The sequence below is a fragment of the Triticum aestivum genome, chromosome 4A, assembly GCF_018294505.1.
Source record: "Triticum aestivum cultivar Chinese Spring chromosome 4A, IWGSC CS RefSeq v2.1, whole genome shotgun sequence".
Lineage (NCBI taxonomy): Eukaryota > Viridiplantae > Streptophyta > Magnoliopsida > Poales > Poaceae > Triticum > Triticum aestivum.
The window spans coordinates 667941708-667966669 of record NC_057803.1 but is presented as its reverse complement, the minus strand read 5'-3'; the positions used below and the strand labels follow the sequence as shown (position 1 = coordinate 667966669).

At 45.7% G+C, this 24962-nt stretch overlaps 1 protein-coding gene across 1 annotated transcript; it reads left to right on the top strand.

Moving 5' to 3' along the window:
* Positions 1 to 20433: 20433 nt before the first annotated feature.
* On the top strand, positions 20434 to 24383 carry LOC123082994 (polycomb group protein FIE1-like). Its single transcript, XM_044505161.1, has 13 exons — positions 20434 to 20622; positions 20784 to 20849; positions 20938 to 21060; positions 21467 to 21547; positions 21625 to 21717; positions 22150 to 22225; positions 22311 to 22390; positions 22488 to 22559; positions 22741 to 22800; positions 23541 to 23637; positions 23876 to 23939; positions 24052 to 24111; positions 24308 to 24383. Exons 1-13 carry the CDS (start codon positions 20434 to 20436, stop codon positions 24381 to 24383), a joined length of 1137 nt encoding a protein of 378 aa, XP_044361096.1.
* The last annotated feature ends 579 nt before the right edge of the window (positions 24384 to 24962 follow it).

The window sequence follows — 24962 nt, the reverse complement described above, 5'->3', positions numbered from 1 at the left end:
AGAAGTTCAATCGCCCATTTGGCCACTCGACCAGTTGCATCTCTGTTGTGCAAAATCTCTGATAGTGGAGCGTCGCTGACGACTGTGATAGAATGATCAGAGAAATAATGAGCAACCTTCTTTGTGGTCATGTATATTCCATACACAAGCTTCTGATAATGAGGATATCTCTGCTTGGATGGAGTCAAGACTTCAGACAAATAATACACTGGGCGCTGAACTTTGAGAGCTTTTCCTTCTTCTTCTCGCTCGACCGTAAGCACAGTACTGACGACTTGTCCTGTGGCTGCGATATAGAGCAACAGAGGCTCTTTGCTGATTGGAGCAGCAAGCACCGGCTGGGTGGAGAGCAGAGCTTTTAGCTCGGCAAACGCTGCATCAGCTTCTGGAGTCCACTCGAACTTGTCTGCCTTCTTCATCAGTCGGTAAAGAGGCAATGCCTTTTCACCGAGTCGTGAGATGAATCGACTTAATGCGGCCAAGCATCCAATAAGCTTCTGGACATCGTGCACTCGCACAGGGCGTTTCATTCGGAGAATAGTGCCGATCTTCTCTGGATTAGCGTCGATTCCTCGTTCGGAAACGAGAAAACCGAGTAACTTGCCACCAGGAACTCCAAATGTGCACTTTGATGGATTGAGCTTGATATCATACCTTCTGAGGTTGGCAAATTTTTCGGCGAGATCAGCGAGCAGGTCGGAACCTTTTCGTGACTTGACAACGATATCATCCATATATGCTTCCACATTCCGACTGATTTGAGTGAGTAGACACTTCTGAATCATTCGCATAAATGTGGCTCCGGCATTCTTGAGGCCGAATGGCATGGTGATATAGCAGAAGCACCCGAATGGAGTGATGAAAGCTGTTTTTACCTCGTCGGGTCCGTACAGACGGATCTGGTGGTACCCGGAGTAGGCGTCTAGAAAAGACAGTCTCTCGCATCCCGCGGTCGAGTCAACAATTTGATCTATGCGAGGGAGAGGAAAATGATCTTTCGGGCAGGCCCGGTTGATGTGCTTGAAATCAATGCACATTTGGAGTGATTTGTCCTTCTTAGGAACCATGACGACATTAGCGAGCCACTCGGAGTGGTATATCTCTCGGATAAATCCTACCGCCAACAGTCGAGCCACTTCCTCACCAATGGCTTTTCTCTTCTGGACGGCGGACCGCCGAAGATGCTCTTTGACTGGTTTTGCAGATGAGTCGACTCTTAGGCGATGCTCAGCCAGTCCCCTGGGAACACCTGGCATGTCAGCGGGCTTCCATGCAAAAATGTCCTAGTTCTCACGGAGGAACTGGATGAGCGCTTCTTCCTATTTCGGGTCGAGTGTTGTGGAGATGTGGGTCGGAGCTGCATCGGGGTCGGCCGGGTGAATGTGAACAGGCTTCGTCTCACCGGACGACTGAAATGCAGACTCTGTGGCGGGTTTCTTGGATCGCAGCAAATCACTCGGATCTGCATTTTGCTTGTATTCTTCGAATTCGACCGCTGTCACCTGGGAATCGACAATCTTTGAGCCCTTCTGAAAGCACTCTTCTGCCTTTTTCCGATCACTGGTGACAGTGATCACTCCTTTGGGGCCGGGCATCTTCAATTTAAGGTACACGTAACATGGTCGAGCCATGAACCGTGCGTAAGCTGGTCTCCCCAAAATGGCATGATATGCACTATGAAAATCCACGACCTCAAACGTCAACTTTTCTTTGCGAAAATGTTTCGAATCACCAAACACCACGTCCAGAGCTATTTGGCCGAGTGACTCGGCTTTCTTCCCTGGTATAACTCCATGAAAGCTCATGTTACTGGTGCTCAGTCGGGACATCAGAATGCCCATTCCTTTCAGTGTGTCTGCATACAACAAATTCAGCCCGCTTCCACCGTCCATCAGCACTTTTGTCAGTCGAGTGCCTTCGACAACTGGATCGACCACCAAAGCTTGCCTCCCAGGGGTGGCAATATGAGTCGGGTGATCAGATTGGTCGAATGTGATGGGTATTTGGGACCATTTCAGATAATTTGCTTTTGCTGGGGCAACCATGTTCACTTCTCGGTTAATGACTTTCAATCGACTCTTGCTTTCCACATCTGCAAAGATCATCAGAGTGGAGTTGATATGCGGATATCCTTCCTCACTGTCCTCCTTGTCTTCGGCCTTGTCCGACTCCTTCTCCTTGTCCTTAGACTGTTTTCCCTGAAACTGCTGGATCAGGAGTCGACATTGGCGAGTGGTATGCTTCGGGTAGATGATATTCCCCTCTTCGTCTTTCTTCGTGTGGATGTGACATGGCATATCCATTACGTCGTTCCCTTCTTTATCCTTTACCTTCTTAGGGTTCCAGGATCCTTTTGGTTTCCCTTTAAACTTTCCCTGAGTCACGGCCAGAGCCTCTCCAGGAGCTGCCGGTTTAGCCTTCCGCTTCTGTTTCCGACTGGTGTTTCCTTTTTCCGACTGACTCGGCTTGTGCTTGCCGCTTCGGAGTCGGTCTTCTTCTTCGCCGTTGGCGTACTTGGTAGCAATCTCCATCATCCGACTCAAGGTCATGTCACCGGTTCGACCAAACTTCAAACTCAATTCTCTGTTCTTGACGCCATCTTTAAAGGCGCAGACTGCCTGATGATCAGTCACATTCTCCACAGTGTGGTGCAAACTGATCCATCTCTGAATATACTCTCTGAGAGTCTCATTGGTCTTCTGCATGCAGACTTGCAACTCTGTCAGTCCAGCTGGTCGCTTGCAAGTTCCTTCAAATGTTCTGATGAACACTCGGGACAGATCTTCCTAAGTGTAAATGCTGCTAGGAGGTAATTGAGTCAACCATGCCCTGGCAGAACCTTCCAGCATGAGGGGCAAATGCTTCATGGCCACCTCGTCGTTCCCACCACCAATCTGAACTGCCACTCGGTAGTCCTCAAGCCAAGTTTCAGGCTTAGACTCATCAGTGAACTTGCTGACTCCTGTTGCCAACCTGAAATTGGGAGGGATAACTGCGGCTCTGATAGCTCTGCTGAAACATTCAGGACCAGAAACATGCACTCGACTGCTTGTGGGCGCATCTCTGTCGAGTCCGCCTCGATGGGCTCCGTTCCGGTCGACCAAACCTTGCACGATAATGGATCGCGCGTCGAAGCCTGGTTCTCTGGGGTCGACTGGAACTCTTCGCCCCGTACTGAACTGACGTCTGTCATCTTGCTGCCGAGGAGCGTAAGACCCACCCCTCGGAGGGGAATTGGGCACTCGACGCCTATCATCTCGGTCGAGTCGGTCACCATATTGGTCTCGCCGATTCTCGCGCCCTTCACGCCGCGGAGGCGATCTGGGACTGTGAGCCGACTGAACCGTATTCGCAGCGACGGATCGACTGTGAATTCTGTTGCGCGACTGCGACACGGCCGAATTCTGGTCTCCTGCTGCCCGGAGCAGATCCCTGATCTGCATCAAGCCTCTGCCAGCTTCCGACTGAGAGGGCTGGATGGACTCTGCTAAACGGGTCGCAGCTGCTAAATTCTGGATTGGGGTTCGATATACCTGAGTCGGCGGGAAGAGTTGACGTCGACTGGTGTCGGGAACTCGTTGCCGTGCACGCTCGTCGAGTGCTCGCTGAAGATTCTCCAGTCGAGTGCGTTCGGCCAAATTGGCCAAACGTGCCTCCTCCAAGGCGCGAGCCTCGGGGGTTTGTCCTGCGATGGGAGTACGCGGGACATCCACGCTCCTGCGGCGAAGTTCTTCTCTTTGCAGAGAGTCGAGTGGCTCGGGCTGGTACTCTTCGTGATCTCGTGCGGGGTCGCCTTCGTCGCCTGCTCCACCATCACGGGCGAAGCCAGGGGGACTGCGGGGCCCGTCGACCATCAGGATTTCCGCCGCTGGATCACTGCTATCGCACTCGGATGCGGTCTCTACGGAGCCAGTCGACAGATCGAACAGGCCGTAGAGAGATTCGTCGGGCTCGATTGCTGCAACTTGGGTGGTGGCCATTTGGCGAGCCACCGCGTGCCTCACCCACCGCTGAATCCTCGACCGGCCCGAGCGCTTGCGCTGGCGGGAGACCGGGAAGGTGGTCGATGGGGATGTCGACCGATACGGGGTCGACGGTTGCCGCAGTAGAACGCCGCGGACACATGCGCGAAAATGCGTCGCACCGCGGACGGGGAACGCATCAACGTCGAGTGGAGCCTCCTGGAGCCAGGCGGAGTCGTCGGCGATGAAGATGAGAGTGCCGAGACGGATCTCTCGACCCTCGACCAAAACTCCAGCAGCCACCATGATGAAAGTACTCGGAAGAATCGCAACTTCCCCACAAAATCGCTAAAACACCTGCCCCACGGTGGGCGCCAACTGTCGTGGTTCTAAGCCTGACAGTAGAGTGGGGGTAGGTATGGAGAGGCAAGGTCCTAGCTATGGATAGGTTGTAAACACAAGGGATGTACGAGTTCAGGCCCTTCTCGGAAGAAGTAAAAGCCCTACGTCTCGGAGCCCAAAGGCGGTCGAGTGGATTATTTGTATATGAGTTACAAGGTGCCGAACCTCTCTACCTGTGGAGGGGGGTGGCTTATATAGAGTGCGCCAGGACCCCAGTCAGCCCACGTAGGAGAGGGTTTAAGGTGATTTAAGTCTGGGGCGTTACTGGTAACGCCCCACATAAAGTGTCTTTACTATCATAAAGTCTACTTAATTACAGGCCGTTGCAGTGCAGAGTGCCTCTTGACCTTCTGGTGGTCGAGTGAGTCTTCGTGGTCGAGTCCTTCAAGTCAGTCGAGTGAGTCCCTCGTTGGTTGACTGGAAGGTGACCTCTTCTAAGGGTGTCTTTGGGAAGGGTACTTAGATCAGGTCAGTGACCCTACCCTAGGTACATGACCCCATCTGTATGAACCAATTTCACAGGTATGTTTTTACTTATTATATGAATATGCGAGGTTTGATATCTAGCCCTGGTTATAGACTTTAATTTGCCAGATCATATTGTATTGGATGTTATGACTCGTCCTGGTGTAAACCGTCAGGGCATATGTTGTTCATTATGTGTGCAGGAACATTGCAGGATGATATAATATTCCTTGCAAATTCATCAAAGGCACATAGAAATGCATCAACAGTTTTGAAGGATAAAACATGCACGATAGCATGGCAGATCATTGTTTTCACTAAGCCTATTACACGGCTTTTCAAGCCCAAATGATTAAGAGTTTTTCAAAAGAGAAGCGCTGAGCTGCGGTTGGAGAGCCGCCCTGGGGATCAGTCATCTTGGTTTTGGCGAGTTGAAGCTTTCGGGTCATCCTGTGCCGGTTCTTCTTCTCCTCCCTCCATTGTCTAGAAGTTAGATGAAGTCCAGTCGATGCCGGTTAAAGCTTGGAATTCAGCTTCTCATCTATAAGATCGGACGGATCAATGTCCGGAGCAAAAGTGTGCTTACGTATTGGAGGAATGAGCTCTACAATCTCATAAGCCGGCGCTTTCACTTTTGCATTCTCCTTTGTGCAAGCCAACTGATACTTTGACAAATCAATTTCTTCGGCCAGCTTGGTTGCCAAAGGGTGCATCTCCTTTACACATTTGGTAAAGTCACTGGCTCCAAAGGGAGTCCCGTCCTCTTTCAGGCTCTGATAGCCAGTTGCCAGCTCTTCTAGATCTAGCTCCGCCTGCCACGCTTTGGCCCGGCTTAATGCAGTAATAGCACCAGCTCGAGCATTTGAACGCTTGATTTCTTCAATTCTCTTGGGCATAACAGATAACTTGTCTAGTACATCCTTGATGAGTGAAGTGGCTGCTTGTTATGAGAGATAACTGATAAGGACCGCGTTGTGCCTGTGTACAGTTGTTCTACCAGAGTATAAACCGCCTTCAGCTTCACTAGCATGTTCTGGACAAGGTTGCTACTCCTGGGGCTTGTTGAACAAAAGTATACAGGTAAATTGTCAGCCAGATTAACAAGATCAAATTGGAAACGGTCAAAGCGTCTTGAAAGACTTACCAAAGATAGCAGCTGTCATCTGGGAAATCTGGCGTTTTAAGCCGGTCAGCTCTATGGTGGCGTTTTTTAATGTAGATTTAGTAGCTTCTGCTCTTTGGGTTGATCCGGCTTTTTCTTCCTCCCAGGTGGTTTTTTCTGTAGCAAATCCATTTTTGAGTTTTTCATTTTCATCCAAGGTAAATTTAAACTTGGCATCAACTTTCCGGGTCTCAGCCCCTTGGCGCTCCAGCCTGGTTTTTAAGTCGCTCAACTGAGACTCAGTTTGAGCCAAGGTTTCCTGCAAGTAAAGATTATATAGTCATCATCAAACTTTTCAAAGGCGCAATATACATACAAGTCCCAAGCCCTTTTCAAGCAAAGCACTTGGCACTTGGGGGCTAATGTGGGCAGAAGTTCTTTTCAATGGCAGAAAGAACCGTTTCATCTTTTTCAATATAAACCGGCATGTGAAGGCTATGAGGTGAAATTCTATTCTTTAGAGCTAATTTCAATGATCTAGTTCATCTTTGTCAAGGCAAGCCGGTTCTATGTGGATCCGTTCTAGGAGAGGGTGTCTATTGCTAAGACGGTTTTCAAGGTAACCCGACAGAGGATTTTCGCCCTCTGGAGATGTGTCTTGGCAGTAAAACCAAGTCTGGTTCTAGTCCTTAGGATGACTGGGAGGGGCGGCGGCAGGAAAAGTGGCCTCTTTCTGCCTCTGAATTGAAATGCCACCCAGTTCTAGGCTGGGCCCGTCTGTGAACTCAGTCTGGCGGTTCAAATAATAGAATTCCCTGAACAATTCTACAGTGAGCTCTTGTTGAAGGTACACTTCACAAAAAACTTGAAAATTGCAGACGTTTGAAACAGAGTTGGGCCCGATATCTTTAGGATGGAGTTGGAAAAAATGCATCACATCACGAAAGAATTTTGAACCGGGTGGGGTAAACCCCCGGAGGATATGATCAGTAAAAACTACGACTTCGCCTTCTTTGGGGTCAGGGGTCGTCTCTGTTCCTGGGACTCTCCAATGGATAACATTTTTTGCGGCTAAGATGCCCACTTGAACATGCTCATCCAGTGTCTGCTCTGTGACCCGGGAAGCAACCCAGTTGCATGAGGTGACGTTTTTGGTCATTGTTAGTGAACAACCTAGAAAGGAAAATATTGCTGGATTAAGATCATGTTGTTAAGCCGTTCAGTGATCAAAAAGTAAGTGCATTATGCAAGATCAATTCATATGCAGAGAATACATGCTATAAAGGTTGGCATGATTAAATCGGAAGACAATGCCGGGTTATACAGATTCTGAACATATACTGGCGGCTTAACGTGGGACTAATGATGTTTGGTGGGTTACGGCCTATCATATAAGCCATCCGCACTGCTGTAGTTCACAAGTATTTGTAGACCTATGAGTGAAATTTCGATAAGTATTGAACAAACAGGTTCCACGGATCAACTCTATGATTTTGGATTTACAACAGTTCGAAAAATAAAATAAATCCTAAACCTAAGGTTGCGGTAGGGGAAGAACTCATGTGCTCATATGGGATTTTGTACAGAAAGGGGACCTTCTGCGATTGGAAAGGTATGCAACAACCTATGCCGCACAACTTCAGTGTTGTGTTCACATCAAACTATGTGTTCTAAAGAGAAAGATGAAGAACGGTGAAGAACACCGACGAACGGTGGAAACCCTAATGCAGATCTATTATGAGGAAAGGCGAGCACTTACTGACGCTGATGAATAGAGGAGGTCCGCCGTAGGTCTCTGGTCCGTTCAAGTTGATGCAGCGGCCGGAGTTGGTGCTGTTGGCGACGGACGGCGACGACGGAGCCCGGTTGCAGCAGAGTCGCGAGGAAGAAGAAGAATCTGTGAGGACAGGGGTAAAAAGTGAAAAGAAGGGCCACTGTCCCTATTTATAAGGAGGTGACTAGACGGCATGCGCAGGAATCAGGGAGACCGAAAATGATTTTGTGGCTATATGGACGCCTCGATTCTCAGGAAGTCTATTAAGATAAAGATCTGTTGTGATGTCCTGGGCTTTGTGCGAAATTAATGTGCATGATTTCATGGCGGGTTACCACGGTTCTGTGATGTGACCTCATGGAGGGTTACATAAAATTGATGAGGAATTGATAATGGAAGATTCTGCTATGTCAAGTGGTGAAGATTGATGTGAACCAATTCAAATCAACCTGGGGCCTAATGTTGGGGATATAACTCCTAGGTATGACCCGCCCAGGAGGGGCCGGGTCATACCATTGGTGGCTTAACAAGAAGATGGCGGTTCATACGACAAGCTTATTGAAGGCCCAAGGCCCGGAGGCAACTCAAGGCCCGAAGATGTGAAATACCAGGCGATAACTTGTTCTATAAGGTAAGCTTAGTTAGAAACTAAGCCAGTCATGTTTGTTTGAGCCGGCCGTGCATCAACCTTTATATAAAAGGGTGACCCGGCGGCGGGTTAACTAAAGAAACAATTGATCGAGAACTAGGTCAAGCGTATTCGCTCCCTGGTAATCGAAACCCAAGCAATACAACTGAAAGGAGGAGTAGGCTTTTACCTCATTGAGAGGGGCCGAACCTGGGTAAAATTCTCTATGTCCTTTGTCCTGTTCAATCCCTTTAAGTTAACCTAGTTGCGATGGCTCCACACGAAGTCCTTTTGCTAGGGCATCTGCCGTGACAAATCCACGACATAATGAGCATTGTCCGCTCTCCACTTCGGTCTTCCTGGGATGCTCCTTTCTGTTCAATTCATCGTTGTTCATCTGGGTGAACTCAGCGTGGTAGATTTTCTTGCATTTGGTTGCTAGTTATTTCTCTTTTTTAGAAAAGGAGGATGATCCCCGGCCTCTATGTCTGGAAGATGAATGCAACCACTTTATTAATTTGTCACAAAAACCTTACAACATAATACGTTAATATGTCTGAAGCCACCATCTTGACAACATCCGTCGCTACACCTATCCAATGATGAAGGGGTTGAGAAAGTGTTGCTAGTTATTTGGTATCTAGTTGTGCGAGCTATTCTTTAGACATCGACGATCCCTTTCCGTCCAGTCACGCTAGCTCGTCCACAACGTGGGTGACAAAGCTCCATTGCTCCGCCACTCCACTGATATCCTACAAGAGAAGGCTGAGCACGATCAGCTGAGAGTATACACATTACTAGTACGATATATAAAAGGATTTAGAATACATGTCTGGGACATTTGTGTTCACCAATGCAAACATACTAACAATAAGTCAATGGCAGTTCGACAAAGGTATCAATGATTGGCATCTAGGCGAGCTGTGCAACATTTCAAATGTTTTCAGGTTACTTAAAACTGCTACCTCTATCCACATGTGTTCTAACTAAATCACTAAGATGTAGTACACTCTTTGTTGATAATTGAAAGTAATAGAAAATTAAATTGAATGACCTGCATATATCTAAATAAAGAGTGGTGTTGTATTCCTTACATTGCCTTGCTCAAGGGATTAAATGGCATCCTATAGACAATGATAACCCCTTTAGCAGCTATTGCCTTCAGTTCGTTTGGCTCCCTCTATCAGACAAGAAGGAAGGCAAGTCAGACATAACATTAATCATTGTCCCCCATATATTAACATACACTAATGCAGAATGCTGCTAACACGACACATGAATCAGAGGCCCTTCGACCAAACTGTGTGTGATGCATGAGTCGCAAACGGTATCATAATAAAACCATCACCAATAAGACGAACTGTGTGCGATGACGGAGACATCAAGCATGATTCAGATTAGAGTTGCATGTGCAATACGTGGCACGGTTGATCCATACGAACTGTTTACAATGAGTCAGAACAACAGAAATGATCGGTTAGATCAAGGTGTGTGCGATATACGACATATAGTTCACTCTAATGAACTGTTTGCGATTAGCCAACACAACAGAAATGACCAGCCAGATCAAGGTATGTGCGATAGACGACATACAGTTTACTCAGATGAACTGTTTGCGATGAGCCAAAACAAACGCAAATGATTCAGCTTAATAAGATGTGCGTGATACGCAACAAACATGTCAGTAATCAGAAATGTGTGGAAATAATGATAATAACACAGACAATTCCTGCTAATAAGTCGTATGTGTTGTGGGCAAACGCTTGCTAATGTACAATTGTCAGCGATTGATGCAATCATCATCGACGGATTCCCTAGTTTAGTCCATGTGTGGTGTGATTTGCTCTGCCTACAGAAGAACAACATATATACATATGGGAACATGGTTTCATAACCAAATTAAACATCTAATTACATAAGTGATTACACAAATAACATTTGCACACACAAAAGTAAACAATTACATGCATAATAAATTAGGAGAAATGATCATCTACTTCTTGTCACGCTTGCCACCACTGCTCTACTTGTGGCTTGATCCCTCCTCATCTAGAGTAAGGAGGCACTTCCTCATGTCAATGATCCGGATGTGCATCTCGTAGCATGTGTACACGCCCTTGGCCGCGAACATGAGGTGATCTTCATCCAGTCTCCGCACCCAGGCCTTATGCCAGACTGCAGGATTTTTCTTGCTAGCATCTGCAGTAGGGGGCAATGATGGCCACAACGAGGTCAACCAGGGAGGCCTTCTGCTTAATATTTCCGTAGATCCTGTAGTGGCCACGAATGTCGACAAGCTTCTAGCAGGCCAAGATCGAAGTCTCGAGCACTTGTACATCATCGATGGTGTCCACTGTAGCGAACTTGTAGTCGGGTTGTTGAAAAACTTGGTGAAACGCTCGCAAGGCCTTGTATCCACGGAGTAGTGGTAGACGAGGATGTGATGGCGCACACACAACTGGGCGCACAACCTTCTGATCATACACGAGACGACCGTCAGTGTACTGGAGGTCAATGTTGACCACTTTGTACTTGTCATCCTGAGCAAGCAACTGCTCCATGGTGTTGATGGAGTCCTCCACCGCGGCCGGGTTATTGGTGTACACCATCGAGGTCCTTCACTAAGAGGGAAAAGCCTAGCAGTAGCGCGAGTATTTTGCCTAGCAGTAGCATGGGGTGCTGCTCTACTGATAAGGCGCTACAGCTAACATGTAGCAGTAGCGCGTGTCGTCCAGCACTACTGCTATACATGACTAGTAGCAGCGAGCTTTAGTGCAACGCGCTGCTGCTAATATCTACAGCGCTTTTAACGAGGACGCACTACTGGAAAGGGAGCGCTATTGCTAACTTTATTCCCCTCGCTACTGCTAGTTTTATTAGTTTCTTATTTTTATGCATATTTGTTTTGTATTTGAACAGGCTTTATACAATAACCTTTAGCATATATATCATACACATACAAATGTAATTATAGCATATACATACAAATAGTCTCATCAAATCATGGCATAATCATAATCATCATCCAACACAAAGTGGCCTCTCGTCATCATCTCGAAAATAGCAATACAAGTCTCGATTACTTGCAACTACATCGTCATCCATCTAAACAATGATATACGCAAGAAGAGCTATCACTATGAGTGAGAGCGGAACTATGCAGTACATGAGTTCGTATCCCTCTCTCGCATTAGCGTGAACCTAAACTAACTGCTGGCTGTCGCTCGAAAACCGGAAACCCGATACACCTGGGCCTGACACTTCGGCCACTCGTCGTATACTCCTGGCATAGCACTTCTTCGTCATCGATGATCTATGCACCTGCATCGTCACATGAGTCGATGATATGCAACATATATAGTGGAGCAACAGAAAGAGACACACTTGGCAAAAATAGAAGCAACATATATCATAAGCATAAATAACAAAGTCCATCGTACCCAAAATGCCCTAACCAGAGTGATCTTCTCTACTTGAGGAGGACGGTTTAACTACATCACAAATAAAGTTTCGTCATGCATAACTCCAAGTTTCGTCATTCAGAAAGTATGGACTAAACGGACACATTGTCATATATCGAGAATCACTCCAACATGTCATTCCATCCATCCAAGTCAGGGAGATAGTCCCCGAGCTTAGTGAAAGGCTTCAGGTCAAGACGCTGAGCGGCTACGCGTGTTCGGACGTCTTCCCGCGACATTTTCCCTTCCTCATAGAACATACCTGTTTTGTCGTGGACCTCCTTCACGATGACTTGGGAAAGTTCACGCTGGATGTGATAGAACTCAGCTCAAAGTCGATGATCTGGGATATCTCCTACGTTCTTTGCCCATTGCAGAATACGGGCATCGCCGGATTTAGGTGACATGCGAAGGTTCTGCTAATCCCGTCTGTACTCCAGCATGTGGTGTAGGACATAGAATCCATTACTAAGAGTATCACTCGGTTGCTGGATGGAGTAGAAGTCGGTCTTATTGCCAAAGGCGGGCCTGCCGTCCCTTTTCTTCTTGTTCTTGAAATCTCCACCCTGTACGCCGTAGTAAAAGATAGCACTGTCGAGAACAGACTTGATGTGGGTGTAATCCTTTTTGTTCATGTTCTATGACGAGTCCAAGTAAAGAGTGTGGGAGTATCGGGGTAAAGGATGATGAGGACGGTGCGCCCGCCGCTGCGCAAAATAAGTACACCTCAAATTAATTAGCCTCCACCGTGCAAATGAATGACTAAAATTGAAGGAAGGATATCCGCGCGGATGACTTACAAGGGATGATAAGGCACGAGAATTGCCTCCTTGTCCTCATTGGCGACCATGAAATCAACGATGTAGTCCCTCGGGGTATTCACGGTGCTCTGCACAGACTGCGAAGAAGCCCTCATGCATGAAGTACGGGTCAGCGACACGGATATAAGGTATCTGCTCAACCCCAATGATGTAGTTCATGTACAAGGCAAAAAGGCGGACAAACGTAAAATCCAGCTTCTTCAAGTGAAACATGTCGAAGATGTAATCGAATCGACGGAAGAACTTGTCCGTGGGGCATGTGTGGATGTACGACCTTTGTCGCGACACATTAACCACGTAGAGTGGGTATCCTGGATTTTCCAAGGCGTTGAGGCTTTTCTCTCTCCACAGCACATCATCATGAAGTATCCCTAGATCGCCATGTGTGGCCTCTAGCGCTGCCTCATGTAGGATTGGTTCACCGGGGATATGCCATTTTGCCGCACCGGGGATAGATATACAGTTTTGAACCCGAGGCTGCTGAGGCGGCTGGATCATAGAAGCAGCTTTGTTGCATTTCCTCGGTCTCTTCCTATGCTTCTTTATTACTGGAAGGTCTTCTATAATACTTTCAGCCTCCGGAGGCGGCAATTCAGGCACTGACTCATGACGCTCAAACCCTGAGTACTCATCATAGGCGCCAGTATTGAGATACTGTGAGTGTCATCATCATCCTTATCTTCATCTATGGCGACGTCATCAGTGACTAATGGAGCCTCTTCCTCACCCCGTACGCTATCACCCAGCACGACAGCCGACGCTAATTGGGTAGGTGGGGTGTCGATGTTCATACCTTGCTGAGGCTGCGTGCTCATGGGTGTGCTCCCGGCCGCCTCCAGACGAAGCAAAGTCTTTGGCCACAACAGGACCCACCCATTGCAACCGCCAAGCCGCCGCGGGGTCTCGTCGTCACCCCCCTAGTACCGTAGGAGCCAAATTCTCGTGGCCCGGTTTGACACTGGCCATGGAAACCTTGAAGACGTCAGGGGGATCGGTTGGCTGTGGAACAATGGTTCCTTCGGCTTCATTATCGTCACCTTCCCCACGTCCACCTTCTGGTCACCGATAGTGTACAATATGGTGCACGGGGTTACGTCGGCCTGCAATGTCATGTCTGCGACGTGAGACATCCGAAAGCAATGGAAACAAGAGATTACAGATTTATTGAAGAGGGCCGGTGTGACAGATACCATGAGGGCGTCGAGCTCAGCCAAAGACGAAGAACCGCCGAGCATGACTGAGACAGAGGACGGGCTGCTATGATCAGGTGCGGGAGCCGATGGAGGAGCAGGTGCAGGTGCTGGTGCGGGAGCCGGTGCAGGAGCTGGTGCGGGAGCCAGTGCAGGTGCTGGTGCAACGCTAGTCGAGATGCTCCCAAAGAAGTCGGCAAGGGGAAAGTCCGTTGCATTTTTTTTTGGATTTTGCCTGCTCCAACTGACAACGGCCGGAACCAAGACTCCAGACATATTTGCAATCACCTATTTTGCGGCAACTACCGTTGTTGCGACTGTCTTAGCTGATTTCTTCTCAACCACAATCTCAACATTCTTGTCGATGTTTTCTTCAGTTAACCTCCATCTTTCCTTTATCTCGTCTGTGGTCTCATGGTAGTACTTTTTCCACGTGGCACCGTCTCCGACACCGTGCAAGCGTCCATACGACGGCCGGGTGTCCATCGGGAGTCCTTTCAATATGTTCAACGCTCGGTTGAATGGGGTGTCCCACTTGGGCCTCTCCAACGCCTCAGACGGCGAGTTGCTTTCGGCCGAATCCTGTGCTGCTCTCTCTTCAAAAGGAATAAGGATCGTTTACAAATATCACTAAACATGCAGTCGAATTGATCATAAACTAAAATTACCAGCAGTCTCATGAACTCCATCGTGACCGGGCCCGTCTCGAAAACCTTCTTGACTGGGTCCCAATGGTACCGAGCCCTGAGGCGTCACGCTCCTGCGGGACGGTGAAATCTGCCAAGGGGTCTCGGATGCCCAGACTTTCGCGTTCCGCGTCCTCCTTGGCCCATATGGACCTCTTCCCACCGTAACCACGGCTTCTGAGGTGGTGGCACCCCATGTTTCTCTATTGAAGCCCCTTCATGTACTTCGACTTTTCTTTGGCAGCTTTAGTCTTGCAAGCCGCCTTGAATATTTGAAACTACTCTTCCGTGATTATTGGATTATCCTTTACAATCTCAGAGTAGGGTTCCTTTTTGTTGATGATCCGATGTTTCACCCTTGCTTTCCAAGCAGCCAACGCTTCGCTAAACTTGGTCATGGCGCGTTTGTTTATCTTCTTCATTGTCGGGTCTTTATCTGGATTTTTATATTCCTTTTCATCCCGGCCCGAGAACAAGAATATCTGGTGCAGCTTCTTTAGGAGGGAGGGCCTCTATCTTCTTTAGTTTCTCATTGTTGATGGTGGTGGTTGTCCGTACGATGCAGCCTATTTGATTGTCATAACACTCGTGCGCTTTCTCGGGCTCTTTTGGCTGAAAATTGCCGTCGTCCACCTCCGTGACCACCAATCTAGTAGTCATGAGCTGGTTTGGGCGTCGTTGCCTCTTTGCTTTCGGTTCTATACCGATCTCGGCGCCTGTCTCGGTACCGGTCTCAGTCTCAGTGCTGGTCTGGATGTCGGTCTCAGTCTCCGATGCGATAGGTGGGCCCATCAAGAACAACTATTGATCGTCGGCAAGGTTCAAAAATTCGTCTGTCGCCCGGTAGATGTCGACGCAATCACCAGAACCCTGTCCTTCATAGTTGCTAGCCATGTTTCCTACGATTAAATCTAGTCAATTAATTCTAGACCTAATAAAATGAATAATGACAGAAAAAGGCCTATGCTTTGAAGGAACGTTGATTCCTTCCCGGTGCGGCAAATCCCGAGCACTCGATATGTCCTAGTTTGTAGCACAAGTCATGCCGAAATTCATGGAAAATTTGGCATGACCTTTGCTAAAAAGTTGACAACATTCCGGCAAAATATAGGCCACTCGACTTCATTCCCTGGAAACAACAAAAGGCCACTTGGGGACAACCGAACCACTTCAATGAAAAGATATAACATGACCACTTCAATGAAAAGATATAATCAACAATAAAAGTCTAGGAAGAGATTATATTTAAAATAAAACGGGCCTAAATTCTTTTCCTTGAAAAATAGTGGTCTTTTCAAAAATAAAAAACCTTTGCAAAATGACCTCACTAAACACTTCTCTGCCTAGGACAGAACCCAAATTATGTTCTAGCTATTCCTCTCTCTCTCTCTCACACACACACACACATTATTTTCTCTAACCCTTCTCTGCCTAGGACAGAACCCAATTAAATTGCAAAGGAACTCCATTTCTCTAACCCTTCTGACCTAATGCTCTAAAATAAATTTTTGCTCTAACCTAGCCAACCTAGTTAACCTAGCTTGTTAACCTAACGAACCTAATCAACCCAGCTATTTAACCTAGTTAGTTAACCTAGCTAGTTTACCTAGATAATTAACCTAATTAAACTAGTTAACCTAGATAGTTCTTTGTCAAAGCCCTAAATAAATTTTTGCACTAACCTAGATAATTAACCTAATTAAACTAGTTAACCTAACTAGTTCTATGTTAAAGCCCTAACTAAATTTTTGCACTAAGCTAGATAATTAACCTAATTAAACTAGTTAACCTAGCTAGCTAGTTCTCTGTCCAGTGTTTCTGCTATGCATGAGAGAGAGAGGAGGGGTGGGGGCTTACAAAGGATGGCTCCGGTGGTGACGAGGGAGGCAGGGGCGTCTCCGGTGATGGCGAGGGAGGCAGTTGCGGCGAGGGAGGCAGGGGCGTTGAGGGTGGCTCTGGTGGCACCGAGGGCGGCTCCGGTGGCGTTGATGAGGCCGCGCGGCTCCGGTGGTGTTGATGAGGCCGCGCGGCTCCGGTGGCGTTGGGGGCGCGGCTTCGGTGGCGTCGATGGCGCGCGGCTCTGGTGGATCCGGGGCATCGACGTTGGCAGGAGATGGCGGCGAACTGGGATGATGGCGAATTGGGGAGACGTCGGCGAAGTGGGGCGAGGGATTTGGGGGTGAAATGGTGGCTGGGGGTAAGCCGCTTTTGGGTTAAGTCAAACTTAGCGGTAATGAGTTTTATAAAATTGCGCTATAGCTAAGATAGCTATAGCAATTTTTAATAAACGCGCTACTCCTATAGCTATGGATTTTCCTTTTCTTTTCTTATTTCCCTTTCTCTTTCTATAGCGGGGGGTCTAGAAAACACGATGCTGCTATATTTATGAACAGACGCAACTGCTATGCCTTTCTCCTTTTTTCCCTTTTTCTTTACATTTTAATGTTTCCTTTCTCCTTTTCTATTTATTTCATTTTCATTTACTTTTATACTTGTTTTTAATTTTATTTTATTTTCATTAGCAGTAGCGCTGTTCACCGTAAACGCGCTGCTACAATAATCCTAGCGGTAGCGCGGTTTTTATAATATCGCTACTACTATGTGTAGCCTATCGGCTTAGAAGTGGGAATTTTAGTACTAGCGCTTTTACAGAGACACACACTACTACTACTACATTTGTATCTGTAGCACGGTTATCCCGCACGCGCTACTGCTATGTAGCACTAGCGCCTTTTTTAACACGCGCTGCTGCTAAGATTTTGTGTATAAGGTTTTCCCTAGTGGTGCTTCTCCCTCACGTGGGTCTCCACTTGATGCATGCAGAACTCCATTGGAGCGCCACTAGATATCCTCTCTGTATATGTCATCCTGGGTGTGCTTGTTTGTGTTGTGGGCGCGATCAAAAGGTTGAAGAGACTAAGGTTATAATGGCTGCGGGAATAAATGACCAATTTATCAGGTTTATTAGTTTCCTATAAATACTTTCAGTATTAAGCAAATTCACATTTTATATCGAACAATTGTTTGCCACTTCCATATCAGGCACACAAATATATTTTAACATGATAGTACGATAGCTATGTGAAAACAACACAGTACAAAATATAGCTAGTTCATCTTCATAAGCACAAAGTATGTTGAGCATAATAGTAGAACAATATATTCATTTCTCTAATCGACTGATGCATGATCAACCAAATTTATCTTCTCCACATCTGCTTTCAGTTCAGTAAGAATCTATTTTACGCTGTCTAACTATAAAAGTGCCTCCTCCTTCACAAACACCATCTTAGCAAAGTCTAATTTAAAAAAAATCTAAACTCATTCTGTGTGGGATGGCAAGATGATCTGACAGGGCTTTCCAATGAAATCGTCTGTATTAGCTCCCCCGATCTCGTATGAGCATATGCGCTAAGCGTATGTGACCGGAGGAGCTATGACAGACGTTTTCTGGGTCATGTGGGATGGACCCCCTCCCCCCATCGCACAAATAGGCAAGGCGATGGTTTAAAACTCTGTCGCAGAAAGGGGCTAAAAATTGTTTGTGTAGGACGTCTCTCCACCAGTCGATACCCCCTAGTCAAAAGTTGATTCTTAAACATCAACAATTTGTATACTCCCCATATATATATATAAGAAAAAGACCAATGTGAGTAGAGCTTTTACCCAAATTGTGGGCCCGAACCAGGTAGATCATGTGAGCCTTTTTATTTGTGTTCTAGATCCACCGAAACCTGGGGTAATGTTCCCATGTCTACCATTCTGTGTGCTCGTTCTAGTAGTGTTGTTTGGACCCGATGCAAAATCCCTCAATAACTAGCACCGACCGTGGGATTCTAACGATATCAGATCGGATCTATGTCTTCAATTTTTATTTTCATCATCAAATAATGAGTCACTAAGAACAATGGCACATTGCAAGGTCACCAAGGAGATAAGCCATGGGTCACACCAGGCAAAGACGTGCTCGATGCTCTTTTTGTTTGGCAGAAATCCAGACTCGGGGAAGGAGTACCGTGATTCACGTATCGTACGCTAACCGGTTTGATAACTTGTGCAGGAGTAGAAAGCCTCTAAGATCCATGAAGGGAGGATGTTACAATCGACGAAGGTTTCTAGGGTAAATCAGAATATCCGGCTTGGAAGTTTATCAACAGTTTGGAAAACGGATGTCTAAAGCAGGATTTGTGCTATCACAAAGCCATATACAAATCAATTATGTTGATTGATAGTACATTCTATACTATATACATAAGCTATGAATACAAAATGTACTGAATAACTTCAATGTAGGGACTAGATGCACACCAGAGTTTAACGAGTACTTTTAGAGATCTAGCTACTCGTATAATCCTTATCAAATTAGGGTAGTGCAATCAATGGGAGTTTAATCTAGTTTTTATTTATCGAAACGACCTTTACAGATGATGAAAAATCCATGGTTTCATTCCACGAACATTCTATAAGGTGTCGGGCCCAAGTAACAGGTAGGCCCATGAAAACAACAGGCCCATTGACACATTTGATCAGCTAGTTTTGAAACCCTAAATTTCAGTTATATAAACCCGAACATACAATTCATTCCATCCGCCGCCGCCGCCAACATCCTTCACTCCAGGTATCCATTATCTTCCTCGTGTTCCTCCTCTCCGGCTGTCTTGTTGTTATCGCACCTTAACACTTACCCGATTTCATCGGACAGTGACATCTCATTGCCTTATTCAATTTTGACCATCTTTGCTTTGTGGTTACAGCCGCACATGTGGATCTGAGACTCCCCTGAAGAAAAATCGACGCTTTCTTCCATATCCGACAAAGCATGTCAAACATATTGTACATGTTTAGTCTCGTTGTCTAGACTACTATCTAGAAAACCCCACACAACTACACCTTAGGCATCTTATCAAGGCCCCTTAGTCCAACTACTTGCTACGGCATGAGCACCCCGAATGATGAGACGCCGCCGATGGGTTCCAATGGCAAGATGCAGTATAAACCGCGTCTCAAAAGGTAAGTGGTACACGAAAAATATTGTTACTCCAAACCTTTTTTCTTACTAAATCAAAGTAAATTTTATTTCTAGATCTATGTTATATAGTTCCTTTGGTTCTCAATCTAGTTATGGTATGTGGTTTATTGTCATTGATAACACAAATAGTTTAAGTTTATCAGGTTATTTTCAAAAAATAACATTTTTTTTTACTTTAGTATGAGTGATTTTCCTCATGGTGGGAAATTTGATCACACAACTTTTTAAGTGAAGTTGAAGCAAAATCCAGGTATATCAACTTTTGTTGTACAATTTTTCTTGCATTGTGGTCGATCTCTTAGTTTACATGAATCTCAAAGCGTTACTTGAACCTTAAAGTAGAATGATCCTTCTTTTTTTTCTTTTTTTTTTGCTGCGAATGGATGTAAATCCGGTTGCAGAGGGCAGTAGCCCCATCTCAGTTACTACAGTACACATCCAGTTGTAACCTGCATACTTATATAATTAAATGTTTGCTATTGATATACTCGTGTCCCTATTTGCAATTTGAAAACCCAATTACTGTACTACATTAAAGGTTTGCCAAAAATGAAAGATGTAAATCCAAGTGTAAACTGCATGCAGGTGCCCGATTAATTGCTTTTATTGATACAGCAAAGTTTTGTACTAGTATCCACTTGATTCTTTCCTAATTTGATTTTCGTAATAAGAAGAAAAATGTAAATCTGATTTCCACGCGGTGCTTAAACCCCAAATCTCTCAACTCTGAAGCGCGGCAACGCCTGAGCTCGACACGCTCCGGAGGTCACAGCGCCGCCCCATCCCACCCGCCCCAGCCGCCGCCGCCGCTGCCGCGAAAGCGCCGGCCGAGAGGAAGGGTAGGGGGAAGGGGAAGGGGAAGGCGGCGGTGGAGGAGGAGGAGGCGCCAGAGCCCCAGCCTCTCCAGGAGCCCATGGCGAGCCTGCGCCCGGTGCAGGGTTTAGGGTGCGAGGCGGCGGTGGGGTCGCTGAACCCCAGCGGGAGCCGGGCGTTCAAGCTCTGCAGCAAGCACACTGAGGGCAAGCGCCCGCTCTACGCCATCGGCTTCAACTTCATCGACGCCCGCTACTACGACGTCTTCGCCACCGCCGGCGGCAATCGTGTAAGCCTTTTCTGGTTGCCCGCTCGCTCGATCTTTGCTCTGTCTTTAGATTTCGGAATGTTCTTAACTGTGAATCGTGGAGCGGGAGAGCTGGGTTTGATTCGAATAATTGTTACTTCTGGTGTGCTCCTGTCCACAAGTTAGCTCTGTTGATCTTGCAGGTGACGACGTACCGTGCCCTCCCCGACGGTAACTTGGCTGTTCTGCAAGCATACATTGATCCGGATGTAAGCTCCATTGCAATCTCTAGAATCTCCAGTTTCTTATATTAGTTGTACTTTCTCTGAGGCTGATGAGGTCTGCGTCTTATCTCAGGATGCTCAGTCATTCTACACTCTGAGCTGGGCTTCTGACCTTGGCGGTACACCACTGCTAGTGGCAGCAGGAAGCAATAGGGTCATTCGGGTCATCAACTGTGCCACCGGGAAGTTGTTTAAGGTATAACAGTGCCAGAGTTTTCTACTTCGTTATTGCGGCCAACATGGATGAAGTTTCACTTGCATCAATCTACTATTCAGCTGCTTATTTGATGTCCTTTCTGAAACAGTTACTTATTTGATAATTGTTGGTTTCTCTGTATTGTCCATTCGAGATGATGATTTGGATTTGTAGGAAAAGTTGTCTTTCTGCTATACAGTAGTTTATTTTTCTCCAAAAGAGAATGTAGATGTCAAATACTTTGGTACGTCTAGGCTCTAGCAGCATGGTGAAAACATGCACAACCTAGCAGATCTATTCTTCTTAGGTAGTAATGAAACCGGGCATATATATGACGATTCAATATCCTAAACTAATGATTACGAACGTGGAGTAAGTTTCTTATTTCGTCTTACAAATCATGCAGAGTTTTATTGGCCATGGTGGTTCAATAAATGAGATAAGAACTCAACCATTGAAGCCTTCGCTCCTCATTTCTGCAAGCAAGGTTGGAAGATAACCTGGTGTGGTGCTGGATATACCTATGCCTTTTACCTTTCTGATGCAGTTTATATGGCCTTATAGGACGAGTCTGTTAGGCTATGGAATGTCCATACAGGGATCTGCGTCTTGATTTTTGCTGGAGGAGGAGGTCACCGTCATGATGTATTGAGTGTTGTAAGTTACACCTACCTCCTAGTGACATTGTTTTATATTACCACTCACTTCACTACCCGAAGATATGTTTGGATTGTGGCCAAAAGCTACCCTACCATTATTTTGGTTCATAATCAAAAACTTGGTCTTTGTTAGGAACTTAGGATCATGGCCAATTTTCTGGCATGCCAATTCAATGCCCGTTTGGCCACCCTAGTTCAGTTTTCTTACCAATGTTGGACAAATCATGGGCTAGCAAAATCTTCACCAAAATTATAGCTAGCCAAATATTTGGCAAGGCTAGCTTGGGCTAAATCCGAACACACTCTAAATGTAGCTGTCTGCCAGCTACTGCCATTATTGAGTGGATCAAATTATAGTTCGTATCACTGAAAAATAAAACATGTTATCTCGGCACTAACTGTCCTTTCATTCATACTTCCCTTATATCAGGACTTCCACCCTTCTGATATGCATCAAATTGCCAGTTGTGGCATGGATAATACTGTTAAAATCTGGTCAATGAAAGGTTAGCGAACCATTTCATCAATCGTGCTTCCTATTTACATTTTGTTACTGCTGATCACTGACATGGTTTGTTAATGTTGTCATAGAATTTGAGCCATACGTGAAGAAATCCTTTACATGGACTGACCTTCCATCAAAATTTCCAACAAAAGTTGTCCAATTTCCGGTATGTTAAGAATCTCTCATCTTTGAACCTGTTATTATGCAAACTTTTAGTATTGTTCTTAACCCTCTCAGCATCGTGCTGATCTATCCCCTTTCAGCTTATGACTTGCGTGGTGCATTCTAACTATGTTGACTGTACTAGGTGGCTTGGTGACTTCATCTTGTCGAAGGTAAATTGCTCATTTTTGTAGGAGAGATGACTTAGTGTGAATACAATGTTAGAATGCTTACTGGTGCAAAATTTCAGACTTTTTTATATCAAAGATTAGTGTTGCCACCTGTTTTTCGATGCTGATTTAATTATTTCCTGAAGGATGAGAACATCTGATCTGCTTCGCCTTGAACTTGCAGAGTGTTGAAAATGAAATTGTTCTGTGGGAGCCAAAAACAAAAGAGCAGGGTCATGGCGAGGTGATGCAGTTTTACTCTTAAAGAACTGTAGGGCTTAACAAATTATACTTTTGTACTGATCCAAACTACTTCGAGAGAAGTGCATATTTCAACCCCGAACTCTTGTCCTAGTCTAATTTACAACCCCGAACTTCAATACCGTCTAAACTACAACCCCCAACTCTCAAAACCGGTCAGGATTCAACCCTTCTCTACCTCTTGACCGGTTTTAACCCGTTGACTGGGTGAACAGTAAATAAAAAAAGTTTCATTTTTTCACCTGGTGAAAAGTAGTTTCAAAAAAGTTAGATTTTTTTTAGCTTGTTTCGATATTTGAGTAGCACTCAGCAAAAAAGACAAATGTGGGGTCTGTGAAACATTTAACTGTTCATGCACCGTTCGGGCTGATTTTGTTTTTTGGCTGAGAGCTACCCAGATGTCCGAACGCGATGAAAAATGGTACGGACCCCACGCATTGATACATCTTCCATGAAAAAAATATTCAGATTTTTTGAATTTTTGGTATTTTACTGAATTTACTGTTTAGAGAGGGAAGGGTTGAATCCTGGCCGGTTTTGAGAGTTGGGGGTTGTAATTTAAATGGTATTGGAGTTCGGGGTTGTAAATTAGACTAGGGCAAAAGTTTGGGGTTGAAATATGCAATTCTCTCAACTACTTCTGGTTGTGCTCCTTTGTTTATAAAAATGATCCCGGCCATACTATGTGCCTTCATCTGAAGTGTTTCTTCATTCCATATGCAGGATAGCATTGATGTTCTTCAGAAGTACCCTGTGCCCGATTGTGACATTTGGTTTATGAAATTCTCATGTGATTTTCACTTCAATCAATTAGCAATAGGTAACACTTTATATTGAAATTATTATCTGCAGACATATTTCTGTATTGTACTCTTATGTGATTGTTAACAAGTTTCTGAGGATGGCCGTACTTGTACACATGAAAAACTAATTTTTATAAAAAACATGCTCGTGGCTAATCGTTTGCTCGTAAACGAACTCATCTACATGCACCTGATCAGGGTTAGATGAAATTGAAAAAGTATAACCCTTGTGGTTAATCATTTGCTCGTAAACAGGCAACCGCAAAGGCGAAATCTATGTGTGGGATGTACAGACGTGCCCTCCTGAGCTAATTACCATGTAAGTTTAACCAAGCAAGTTCAGCTATTCCCAGTTTCTCCTCCTCTGCATGTTGTGGTGGTGCTAGCTACTAACTTGTATGTTCCTGCATGTACACACTGATAATTTCCAGGCTGAGTAGTCCGCAATGCAAAATGACAATAAGGCAGACTGCAGTGTCGTTTGATGGAAGGTACATCACCATATTCCGTTCGCCATCTCTGATCCAGTAGTACCTCTCTAGTATTTATTTATTTATCCTGTACTTTTATGGATATAGCCTCTCATCTCTGCTATGTGCATCCATCATAGTTTTTCTTCTTTCAAGTCTGGTTTTGGTGTTGGCCCATAAGAATTGTGTGTCACTCTTCTTTTCTTCCATTCTTCAGCACGATCCTTGCCTGCGGCGAGGATGGCAGCATATACCGCTGGGACGAAGTGGAACATCAAGCTGCGAAAAATTGAAGCAACCGAAAACCACCGTGCCGTGCGGCCCCATGGCAATGCCAGCCAGTTTGAGCTTGAATTGGGGGGTTGTTGTGTGCTTACTTAGTCAGTGGTACCATCAGCCTTACTCTTTTTTTTTTTGCGAATTCCCATCAGCCTTACTTAGTCGAGAAGCTAGGGTCTATGAGCTTATAATGTTGTAAGTTAGGATGTTGTTAATTCGATGATTTTCCGGGTGTTTCAGTTTATTATGTTTGCTCTATCATGTACCGAATGTGGGAACTAAACTTAAGTCCTCGTTGCTACTAGTTTGTTGTGCATTCCCATTGAGTTGCCTGAGCCTGCTGTTGCTGGCGTAACACATACCCAAACGAAACACTTTGTTGGGTGAAGAAGAACTTCATCACAATCGTGATGCTGGAATGGTCTGAATTTCTCCGGTCGGCTTGTTGTGCCGTCTTCGTGGTCTGTTTGGAACGCGTGAATTTTACAGGAACTCTGCTTGGGATGTAAATGGCGCCGCAAGGCCCGTTTAGTAGCTCGATAGTTCATTTTCCTGGTAAAAACCTTTCTTGAACTGTTAGACCAATGAGTGGG

Excerpts from the sequence above, each read along its gene's own strand:
- LOC123082994 (XM_044505161.1), top strand. The coding sequence starts at position 20,434 with ATGGCGAGCCTGCGCCCGGTGCAGGGTTTAGGGTGCGAGGCGGCGGTG. Across the intron at positions 22,560-22,740 it reads GTGACTTCATCTTGTCGAAG|AGTGTTGAAAATGAAATTGT; the intron begins GTAAATTGCTCA and ends TTGAACTTGCAG. Across the intron at positions 24,112-24,307 it reads GCAGTGTCGTTTGATGGAAG|CACGATCCTTGCCTGCGGCG; the intron begins GTACATCACCAT and ends TCCATTCTTCAG.